The sequence below is a fragment of the Petromyzon marinus genome, chromosome 54 (genome assembly GCF_048934315.1).
Source record: "Petromyzon marinus isolate PM22_M1 ecotype Great Lakes invasive population chromosome 54, UKy_Petmar_22M1.pri1.0, whole genome shotgun sequence".
Classification (NCBI taxonomy): Eukaryota; Metazoa; Chordata; class Hyperoartia; order Petromyzontiformes; family Petromyzontidae; genus Petromyzon; species Petromyzon marinus.
The window spans coordinates 10,152,691-10,165,199 of NC_133720.1; the positions used below are offsets into that span (position 1 = coordinate 10,152,691).

At 52.7% G+C, this 12,509-nt stretch overlaps 1 protein-coding gene across 1 annotated transcript in view; it reads right to left on the reverse strand.

The window, feature by feature from the left end:
• Window positions 1-575: 575 nt before the first annotated feature.
• LOC116954250 (calretinin-like) overlaps window positions 576-12,509 on the reverse strand; it is a 64,824-nt gene continuing 52,890 nt past the window's right edge. Inside the window, exon 11 of the mRNA XM_032974828.2 lies at window positions 576-8,181. Coding sequence (XP_032830719.1) covers window positions 8,068-8,181 — 114 coding nt within the window. The 3' untranslated portion in view covers window positions 576-8,067. The remainder of the gene's footprint in view (window positions 8,182-12,509) is intronic.

Genomic DNA, 12,509 nt, shown 5'->3' on the forward strand with positions numbered 1-12,509 from the left:
GAAGCGAACTGGTCAGAACAGTGGCTTTATCATCCAGTCGAAATGTATCGCAGGCAAACACTCGAAACGAATGTTGATTCTAAATGTGGAGGGGAAAAAACTGGAGGCTTCGGATAAAAATCCATGCGACCACGGGGAGAGAGAGAGAGACACGCAAACTGCAAATATACAGCAGCAGGCGTCAAGGTCGCAATCGAACCCACGACCTCCTGTATACCAGGCGAGGTAGTTAACATCTCCTAGCCACCGTGATGATGATGAGAGAGAGAGAGAGACACGCAAACTGCAAATACACAGCAGCAGCAGGCGTCAAGGTCGCAATCGAACCCACGACCTCCTGTATACCTGGCGAGGTAGTCAACATCTCGCGACCTCGGCACGTTGATTCCTCGGTGTGGCCCGCAATAAGTACCAGGTTGTGGAGACGTAACCCAGTGGTTCCCCTATGATGGACTCGGCCCTGCCATAGGAATTCGGAATTTCCACCGCCGGCGCTGCGAGGCTGAAAACGGGCATCGCTCTTATCTTTTGGAAAAAAAAATCCTTTTGACAGATTGCACGCAAAACAACGGCGCTTCTGAGTAATTGTTTTATTCATTCTGTTGACTCATACAGTATTAAAACATGCCAAGGGGACTGTCAAGAACGTGTCCTCTGTGTGTACGGTCTAGTTCGCGAGGACTGTTATCGTCAGAGTAGTCATCTATTTGTGTGTGTGTAAATCATTTCAAGAGAGTGGAACTCAATCCGGTGGGGGCTCTGGGTAGGAGCGATGTTGGTGTTTGTTGTTGTTGTCGATGGTGGCCTGGGCGTGATGGTGTTGATGGTGATGATGGTGTTGATGGTGTTGATGGTGATGGTGATGATGGCGTGATGGTGTTGATGGTGTTGATGGTGTTGATGGTGATGGTGTTGATGGTGATGGTGTTGATGGTGTTGATGGTTATGGTGTTGATGGTGATGGTGTTGATGGTGTTGATGGTGATGATGGTGTCGATGGTGATGGTGTTGATGGTGTTGATGGTGATGGTGTTGATGGTGTCGATGGTGATGATGGTGTTGATGGTGTTGATGGTGATGGTGTTGATGGTGATGGTGTTGATGGTGATGATGGTGTTGATGGTGATGATGGTGATGGTGGTGATGGTGTTGATGGAGGCGGTGTCCCTGCGACGTTGTGGTGTGATGGTCGTGCGCCTGTGATCACATCGATGGAACTGAAGTCGGGATTATGTTTACGTAATTGCTGCTAATGCTATTTGTGGCTTCAAACCTTAGCCGTGTCGTGTCTATAGTTCAATTTTAATGTGCAGCTTTTATTGATGGACTGTGAGTGTTGTCTTGGTGTGGTCTGGGACTGTTGTTGTTTTGCTGGCTTGCCAAAACTTGAATTTAGCGTTGAGAAATCGACAGGAATGTCCGTACATATGCAATATGTACCTTACTAGCCAGCTACCCAGCTAGTTCCTCACTCTACAAGCCATCTACCCAGCTAGCTCCTCACCCTACTAGCCAGCTACCCAGCTAGCTCCTCACACTACTAGCCAGCTACCCAGCTAGCTCCTCACCCTACAAGCCAGCTACCCAGCTAGCTGCTCACTCTACTAGCCAGCTACCCAGCTAGCTCCTCACCCTACTAGCCAGCTACCCAGCTAGCTCCTCACCCTACTAGCCAGCTACCCAGCTAGCTCCTCACTCTACTAGCCAGCTACCCAGCTAGCTCCTCACTCTACTAGCCAGCTACCCAGCTAGCTCCTCACCCTACTAACCAGCTACCCAGCTAGCTCCTCACACTACTAGCCCGCTACCCAGCTAGCTCCTCACCCTACAAGCCAGCTACCCAGCTAGCTCCTCACTCTACTAGCCAGCTACCCAGCTAGCTCCTCACCCTACTAGCCAGCTACCCAGCTAGCTCCTCACTCTACTAGCCAGCTACCCAGCTAGCTCCTCACTCTACTAGCTAGCTACCCAGCTAGCTCATCACTCTACTAGCCAGCTACCCAGCTAGCTCCGCACCCTACTAGCCAGCTACCCAGCTAGCTCCTCACCCTACTAGCCAGCTACCCAGCTAGCTCCTCACACTACTAGCCAGCTACACAGCTAGCTCCTCACCCTACAAGCCAGCTACCCAGCTAGCTCCTCACTCTACTAGCCAGCTACCCAGCTAGCTCCTCAGACTACTAGCCAGCTACCCAGCTAGCTCCTCACTCTACTAGCCAGCTACCCAGCTAGCTCCTCACACTACTAGCCAGCTACCCAGCTAGCTCCTCACTCTACTAGCCAGCTACGCAGCTAGCTCGTCACCTTACTAGCCAGCTACACAGCTAGCTCCTCACCCTACTAGCCAGCTACCCAGCTAGCTCCTCACCCTACTAGCCAGCTACCCAGCTAGCTCCTCACCTTACTAGCCAGCTACCTAGCTAGCTCCTCACTCTACTAGCCAGCTACACAACTAGCTCCTCACACTACTAGCCAGCTACCCATCTAGCTCCTCACTCTACTAGCCAGCTACCCAGCTAGCTCCTCACTCTACTAGCCAGCTACCCAGCTAGCTCCTCACCCTACTAGCCAGCTACCCAGCTAGCTCCTCACTCTACTAGCCAGCTACCCAGCTAGCTCCTCACCCTACTAGCCAGCTACCCAGCTAGCTCCTCACACTACTACCCAGCTACCCAGCTAGCTCCTCACACTACTAGCCAGCTACCCAGCTAGCTCCTCACTCTACTAGCCAGCTACCCAGCTAGCTCCTCACACTACTAGCCAGCTACCCAGCTAGCTCCTCACTCTACTAGCCAGCTACCCAGCTAGCTCCTCACCTTACTAGCCAGCTACCCAGCTAGCTCCTCACCCTACTAGCCAGCTACCCAGCTAGCTCCTCACCCTACTAGCCAGCTACCCAGCTAGCTCCTCACCTTACTAGCCAGCTACCCAGCTAGCTCCTCACTCTACTATCCAGCTACACAACTAGCTCCTCACACTACTAGCCAGCTACCCAGCTAGCTCCTCACTCTACTAGCCAGCTACCCAGCTAGCTCCTCACTCTACTAGCCAGCTACCCAGCTAGCTCCTCACACTACTAGCCAGCTACCCAGCTAGCCCCTCACTCTACTAGCCAGCTACCCAGCTAGCTCCTCACCCTACTAGCCAGCTACACAGCTAGCTACTCACCCTACTAGCCAGCTACCCAGCTAGCTCCTCACCCTACTAGCCAGCTACCCAGCTAGCTCCTCACCCTACTAGCCAGCTAGCCAGCTACCCAGCTAGCTCCTCATCCTACTAGCCAGCTACACTGCTAGCTCCTCACTCTACTAGCCAGCTACCCAGCTAGCTCCTCACACGACTAGCCAGCTACCCAGCTAGCTCCTCACTCTACTAGCCAGCTACCCAGCTAGCTCCTCACTCTACTAGCCAGCTACCCAGCTAGCTCCTCACTCTATTAGCCAGCTACCCAGCTAGCTCCTCACACTACTAGCCAGCTACCCAACTAGCTCCTCACACTACTAGCCAGCTACCCAGCTAGCTCCTCACACTACTAGCCAGCTACCCAACTAGCTCCTCACCCTACTAGCCAGCTACCCAGCTAGCTCCTCACCCTACTAGCCAGCTACCCAGCTAGCTCCTAACCCTACTAGCCAGCTACCCAGCTAGCTCATCACTCTACTAGCCAGCTACCCAGCTAGCTCCTCACACTACTAGCCAGCTACACAGCTAGCTCCTCACCCTACTAGCCAGCTACCCAGCTAGCTCCTCACCCTACTAGCCAGCTACCCAGCTAGCTCCTCACTCTACTAGCCAGCTACCCAGCTAGCTCCTCACTCTACTAGCCAGCTACCCAGCTAGCTCCTCACCCTACTAACCAGCTACCCAGCTAGCTCCTCACACTACTAGCCAGCTACCCAGCTAGCTCCTCACTCTACTAGCCAGCTACCCAGCTAGCTCCTCACACTACTAGCCAGCTACCCAGCTAGCCCCTCACTCTACTAGCCAGCTACCCAGCTAGCTCCTCACCCTACTAGCCAGCTACACAGCTAGCTACTCACCCTACTAGCCAGCTACCCAGCTAGCTCCTCACCCTACTAGCCAGCTACCCAGCTAGCTCCTCACCCTACTAGCCAGCTAGCCAGCTACCCAGCTAGCTCCTCATCCTACTAGCCAGCTACACTGCTAGCTCCTCACTCTACTAGCCAGCTACCCAGCTAGCTCCTCACACGACTAGCCAGCTACCCAGCTAGCTCCTCACTCTACTAGCCAGCTACCCAGCTAGCTCCTCACTCTACTAGCCAGCTACCCAGCTAGCTCCTCACTCTATTAGCCAGCTACCCAGCTAGCTCCTCACACTACTAGCCAGCTACCCAACTAGCTCCTCACACTACTAGCCAGCTACCCAGCTAGCTCCTCACACTACTAGCCAGCTACCCAGCTAGCTCCTCACCCTACTAGCCAGCTACCCAGCTAGCTCCTCACCCTACTAGCCAGCTACCCAGCTAGCTCCTAACCCTACTAGCCAGCTACCCAGCTAGCTCATCACTCTACTAGCCAGCTACCCAGCTAGCTCCTCACACTACTAGCCAGCTACACAGCTAGCTCCTCACCCTACTAGCCTGCTACCCAGCTAGCTCCTCACTCTACTAGCCAGCTACCCAGCTAGCTCCTCACTCTACTAGCCAGCTACCCAGCTAGCTCCTCACCCTACTAGCCAGCTACCCAGCTAGCTCCTCACCCTACTTTCGAAAACATATGGTTATTCTAAATTGTCTTATGGTTGTTGTCGTTCTTGGCTTGCACCACATTGTGATTTTTGCACACAGCGTTTTAATAAGTTTGTTTTGCGTGTAATATTTGCTGGTTGAATTCCAGGATGTTTCTGTTGCGCGTCCTCATTTTGGGATGTTCTGTATTCAAATTTTGTTTGTTGCGGTTGCACCCGACTTAAGAGCCGCATGGCTCACAGGGCTATACCTAATAAATGAAACTTGAACTTGAAATCCGTGGTGGTTGGCGGTCATGATGCGTTCTCATTGTTGGTGGTGGAGGAATGTCTGCAATTGGCATTGTTGATGGTGATTGGACCAGCTTGATGTCATTGTTGATGGTGATTGGACAAACTTGATGTCATTGTTGATGGTGATTGGACAAACTTGATGTCATTGTTGATGGTGATTGGACCAGCTTGATGGCATTGTTGATGATTGAACCAGGTTTATGTCATTGTTGATGGTGATTGGACAAGCTTGATGACATTGTTGATGGTGATTGGACCAGCTTGATTGTATTGTTGATGGTGATTGGACCAGCTTGATGGTGTTGATGGTGACTGGACCAGCTTCATGGTATTGTTGCTGGTGATTGGACCAGCTTGATGGTATTGTTCATGGTGATTGGACCAGCTTGATGGTTGTGTTGATGGTGATTTGACCAGCTTGATGGTATTGTTGATGGTGATTGGACCAGCTTGATGGTATTGTTGATGGTGATTGGATCAGCTTGATGGTATTGTTGATGGTGATTGGACCAGTTTGATGGTATTGTTGATGGTGATTGGACCAGCTTGATGGTATTGTTGATGGTGATTGGACCAGCTTGATGGTATTGTTGATGGTGATTGGACCAGCTTGATGGTATTGTTGATGGTGATTGGACCAGCTTGATGGTATTGTTCATGGTGATTGGACCAGCTTGATGGTATTGTTGATGGTGATTGGACCAGCTTGATGGTATTGTTGATGGTGATTGGACCAGCTTGATGGTATTGTTTATGGTGATTGGACCAGCTTGATGATATTGTTGATGGTGATTGGACCAGCTTGATGGTATTGTTGATGATGATTGGACCAGCTTGATGGTATTGTTGATGGTGATTGGACCAGCTTGATGGTATTGTTGATGGTGATTGGACCAGCTTGATGGTATTGTTGATGGTGGTGCATTGATGCCAGCGACTCTGGCCACGACAATGGATGTGAAGTAGGGGTCACGTGTTGTTCTTAACAGTCAAGGTGGGGGGTTTGGGGGGGCAAGCTTCCCTCTCTTCAATAAAACATTCCCCATATTAAATCCACACAGAGTTTTTTTTTTGGGGTGGGGGGGGGGGGCAGGCGGGGCGGTGATGACGATGGTGAAGATCTTTCGGTATCGGCACCAAAGATAAAGATCCCCCGTATAGCCTTAACAGACTGCTGGGACAAGTGCTGCTAGCGAGCACCGATAAAGCCCGGCACGGCACACGAACGAGTGGGTGGCCAACGCCACGCCCGGCCGTCTTTGTCTTCACGGCGGCGATGATGTTTACACACCGCACCAGGTACTCATTTGAGGCTGAGCCAACCTCGTGGAGGCCCAGGACCGGTTCAGATAATCGTCACTGGGTGTTAGCCGTTAAGCAGGAATTGAACCCGGGTCGCTAACCGCTCCCGGTAATGAGCACCACCACCACCACCACTTCCACCATCGCCACCACCGCCAGGGGATTTCAGCCGATGCGAGCTAAAGAGCAACGCGGAGGCGAACAAAGCTTCCAGACGACGACGACGACGACGATGATGCATGGGGAGGAGAGAGAGGGGGAGGGGGGGAAGAAAAACCACCGCAAAACTCCAGAAGTAAAGACGTAATTAAGGACACACTCGGCAAGCTAAACGTCACCACATGCACGCCGCAGCAGCAGACGAGCGGCGGCGGTAGCCGCGGTAAGAAATTCGCTCTCATCGTCATCATGGGGGGGGGGGCAGGGGTGGGTGGGGTGGGTGGGGGGGGGGGCTTGCGTCGTCTTCCGTCTCGGCTTTCGCTCGAGCGGCGCTCGTTTATTACGCGAGCCTTGGGGGGGGCAGCAGGGGGGGGGGGGGCACTGCACATGCAAAGCTTGCAGCGAGTCGGCAGTGGGTGGGGGGCGGAGGGAGGGGTCGCCAGGTCAGAAGCGGCACCTCTCCACGTGTGGAGCTCTCTCGCTGTCACCACCGGGTGGAGCGGAGCATAGCGATTGCTCACAGGGGGTGGGGTCCAAGTGCGGCCCCGGCGGGGGAGAGAGAGATCCGTACTTAATTTTAAATAATAATTTATGGTCAGCGACTTGCCTAGCTCTCCCTTATGCTTTGCACTCATGCCGTTGTGTTTTTGTTCCGTTTGTCGTTGTGAATTTGTCTGACGCGCCCCTTAAACTGAATATTTTGTGGGAAAAAAAGCGCTTCGTAGCTCATCGGATTTCTTCCAGTCTAAAATCGAGATTCCGATTCTGGACGGCTCGCAGCAATCAGAAATGTCGCGCGAGTTCAAATCCTGGTTGGGGGTTGACTCCGCCCATCATCCCTCTGGGGCCGATAGAATTAGTACCATTTTGTGGGCAAGTCAACAGTGGTTGTCCGATGGAACGTCTCGCCCCCGCCATAGGAATGGGGATTTTCCCACTACTGGCTGTAGGCAATTGGGTAAGAAATCACTTTGACGTTTTTCGAAATAATTTTAGTTTTGGATCGTCGTTTTTAATTTAAATCAGCTGATATTTCGCTCATTTTGTAGTCTACTAATAAAACCACAAGTTCACACCCTGGCCCTGACCAGAGAGCCACTCTTCAGGATTATCAATCGCGGCCGTTCCGTGGGCAGACTGCTCCCTGGCATGGGAATGTGGAATTTCCACTTCTGGCTCGGGGCTGCCGACTGAGACGAGCAGAGCCCCGCGATTCGCCCGAGCAGTACATCGGTTAAGCCTCTCTGATTGTGAATTCGGGTTTGTTCCCGCGTGTTGTCTGGGCGCCATGTCCGACGTTTCGCTCCACGTGCTGGGGGCTGCCGCCAGCCAATCGAATTCTTCGCTTTCAAAGAACTTCAGGAGAAGCTGAAGGATTTCTCCCCGGCTTGTGGTGCCACAAACGTCGGACAGGACGTCACGCCGCCGACGATACGCAGCGTCAACCGTTCGCAATTCGATTTAAAACGTCGACCGCTGTTTGCAATCGCCAGACTCTGCAGAGGTTTCAACTCCTGATTGTGGCCACGTAGGGGTGGGGGGAATGTGGGAGCGCAGGCTGGGTAGGGAAAGTGGGAATGGGGTACAGCGTGGGGTTGGAGGCATTAGAGGGTCTCGGAGCAGAGCGCTCGCTCCAGCTCATTCCTGTAGAGCTTCCCGCCGTCCGAGAGGGCCATGATGTTCTTGCGGTAGACCGTCATGGCCTGGATGTCCGTCTCCTGTGGGACACAGTGCACACACGCGCATACACAGCACACACACACAGTGCACACACGCACGCACACACGCATACACAGCACACACACAGTGCACACACGCACGCACACACATACACACACAGTGCACACACGCACGCACGCGCACACACACGAGTTGTGAGCGCGCTGTGGACAACCGCATCGGTGGCTCGGAGATGTTAACTACTTCACCTGGTATGCTGGAGGTTGTGGGTTCGAACCCAACCGAGACGCCTGTATATATGGAGTTTGCGTGTTCTCCCCCCGTGGTCGCGTGGATTTTTCTCCGGGTCCTCCGGTTTCCCCCCGTTCACATTTAGTATCAACATCACGTGTTTAGAGTATTTAGCTACTGCTAGAAGTGGCCACGCGACAGCCACTTTGTTGAGCTATCATTTGTGGCCAGGTCGCTGCTGAAAAATGGCAACTGGACATAGCGGTACAGTGGAAGGACAACAAACTAAACACAAAAGCAGCTCTACGCTGCACGTGGCTACGCTGCACGTGGCTACGCTGCACGTGGCTGCTGCTGCACGTGACTGCTGCTGCACGTGGCTACGCTGCACGTGGCTGCTGCTGCACGTGACTGCTGCTGCACGTGGCTACGCTGCACGTGGCTGCTGTTGCACGTGACTGCTGCTGCACGTGGCTGCTGCTGCACGTGACTGCTGCTGCACTGACTGCTGCTGCACGTGGCTACGCTGCACGTGGCTATTCTGCAAGTGGCTATGCTGCACATGGCTACGCTGCACATGGCTACGCTGCACGTGGCTACGCTGCACGTGACTGACTGCTGTGATCCAGCGCTGTGGAGGCAGCAGCGAGGGTTGGTAGATTACACACAGATGGGCTGTGAAACTCCCTTCCCGTGGGTGGGGCTTCCAGGAGGTGCCCGTACCCAGGCTCTGCCAGAGGGCGGTACAACAAGCGGACTGATCGCACATCTGTTTCCATCTGTACGGAGGGATAGAGCGTTGCGCCCTCGCGCAAGCCCTGGGGTGTATCTGGGTGCTCGGTTTCCTCTTCCGACTTGTGTAACAAACACAACTCACCATGCATTGTCTGAAAATATCTGAGAATAAAAAACAAATGTAGCGTCAGGGTCCTGTTGAACAAGAGACCTCCGACTTAATTGTGATTCTAACGGATAAATAAGTAAATTACGAGAATAAATAAATAGATAATGTTGCATATACAACGCGGTTGTGGACGGGAATTGTCCAGAGTGGGAGTGGGTAGCAAACGGGACAACTTTCCCCCAGTCCTAACACGAAATCGGGGCACCACATTATGAGTTGTGTTTGTCATTGCTCCTCGTGATGAATGAGGAGGGCGGGGGGGGGCACCATCACGTGGCGTTCTGCCCCGGGGGCTTCCTCCGGGACGGCTCTGGGCGGCGACGCGGCTCGTGATGCTGATGACACTCGACTCAACTGGCACGGACTCTCAGCGACTCGCCATCTTCACCGGCTCTCTTACTAACCGACTCTCTAACTCAGGGGTCCCCAACCCCCGGGCCGCGGACCGGTACCGGTCCGTGGCCTGTTAGGAACCGGGACACACAGCAGGAGGTGAGAGCGGTGAGTCCGCGTGGCCCGTCCATCATTTTATTATTTACCACTTCCGTCCGCGCCTCTTTCCCGCACTGCGCACTTGTCTCAGTCACAGTGTTGGTAAGCCCACAAGCTAACCCCTAGTAGCCAGAATGAGTCAAAAACAAACGTCGCTGGAGAACTTCTTTGAAAAGGTCCGTGAAAAAATTGCCTCGCAGGAAACCGGTCCCTGGTGCCAAAAAGGTTGGGGACCGCTGCTCTAACTCACCGACTCTCTAACTCACCGACTCTCTAACTCACCGACTCTCTAACTCACCGACTCTCTAACTCACCGACTCTCTAACTCACCGACTCTCTAACTCACCGACTCTCTAACTCATCGACTATCTAACTCACCGACTCTCTTACTCACCGACTCTCTTATTCAGACTCTCTAACTCACCGACTCTCTAACTCACCGACTCTCTAACTCAACGACTCTCTTATTCAGACTCTCTTACTCACCGACTCTCTTACTCACCGACTCTCTAACTCACCGACTCTCTAACTCAACGACTCTCTAACTCACCGACTCGCTAACTCACCGACTCTCTTATTCAGACTCTCTAACTCACCGACTCTCTAACTCACCGACTCTCTAACTCACCGACTCTCTAACTCACCGACTCTCTAACTTACCGACTCTCTTACTCACCGACTCTCTAACTCACCGACTCTCTAACTCAACGACTCTCTAACTCACCGACTCGCTAACTCACCGACTCTCTTATTCAGACTCTCTAACTCACCGACTCTCTAACTCACCGACTCTCTAACTCACCGACTCTCTAACTCACCGACTCTCTAACTCACCGACTCTCTAACTCACCGACTCTCTCACTCACCGACTATCTAACTCACCGACTCTCTAACTTACCGACTCGCTAACTCACCGACTCTCTTATTCAGACTCTCTAACTCACCGACTCTCTAACTCACCGACTCTCTAACTCACCGACTCTCTTACTCACCGACTCTCTAACTCACCGACTCGCTAACTTACCGACTCTCTAACTCACCGACTATCTAACTCACCGACTCTCTAACTCAACGACTTTCTAACTCACCGACTCTCTAACTCACCGACTCTCTTACTCACCGACTCTCTAACTCACCGACTCGCTAACTCACCGACTCTCTAACTCACCGACTATCTAACTCACCGACTCTCTAACTCACCGACTCTCTTACTCACCGACTCTCTTATTCAGACTCTCTAACTCACCGACTCTCTAACTCACCGACTCTCTAACTCAACGACTCTCTAACTCACCGACTCTCTAACTCACCGACTCGCTAACTCACCGACTCTCTAACTCACCGACTCTCTAACTCACCGACTCTCTTACTCACCGACTCTCTTACTCACCGACTCTCTTACTCACCGACTCTCTAACTCACTGACTCTCTAACTCACCGACTCTCTAACTCACCGACTCTCTTACTCACCGACTCTCTAACTCACTGACTCTCTAACTCACCGACTCTCTAACTCACCGACTCTCTAACTCACCGACTCTCTAACTCACCGACTCGCTAACTCACCGACTCTCTAACTCACCGACTCTCTAACTCACCGACTCTCTTACTCACCGACTCTCTTACTCACCGACTCTCCTACTCACCGACTCTCTAACTCACCGACTCTCTAACTCACCGACTCTCTAACTCACCGACGCTCTAACTCACCGACTCTCTAACTCACCGACTCTCTTACTCACCGACTCTCTAACTCACCGACTCTCTTACTTACCGACTCTCTAACTCACTGACTCTCTAACTCACCGACTCTCTTACTCACCGACTCTCTTACTCACCGACTCTCTTACTCACCGACTCTCTAACTCACCGACTCTCTAACTCACCGACGCTCTCACTCACCGACTCTCTTACTCACCGACTATCTAACTCACCGACTCTCTTACTCACCGACTCTCTAACTCACCGACTCTCTAACTCACCAACTCTCTAACTCACCGACTCTCTAACTCACGACTCTCTAACTCACCGACTCTCTAACTCACCGACTCTCTTACTCACCGACTCTCTAACTCACTGACTCTCTAACTCACCGACTCTCTAACTCACCGACTCTCTAACTCACCGACTCTCTTACTCACCGACTCTCTAACTCACCGACTGTCTAACTCACCGACTCTCTTACTCACCGACTCTCTAACTCACCGACTCTCTTACTCACCGACTCTCTAACTCACCGACTCTCTTACTCACCGACTCTCTAACTCACCGACTCTCTTACTCACCGACTCTCTAACTCACCGACTCTCTAACTCACCGACTCTCTAACTCACCGACTCGCTAACTCACCGACTCTCTAACTCACCGACTCTCTCACTCACCGACTCTCTTACTCACCGACTATCTAACTCACTGACTCTCTAACTCACCGACTCTCTAACTCACCGACTCTCTAACTCACCGACTCTCTTACTCACCGACTCTCTAACTCACCGACTCTCTTACTTACCGACTCTCTAACTCACCGACTGTCTAACTCACCGACTCGCTAACTCACCGACTCTCTAACTCACCGACTCTCTAACTCACCAACTCACCGACTCGCTAACTCACCGACTCAGCGAACCGGGCCGGCCCTGGCCCACTCGGATCGCAACCTCCTGCGACCCCAAAGCTGTCCTCCTGATGAGCGCTGCGAGGCAACGCACCATCGCTGCACCGTCGAGCGCCCCACTCTCC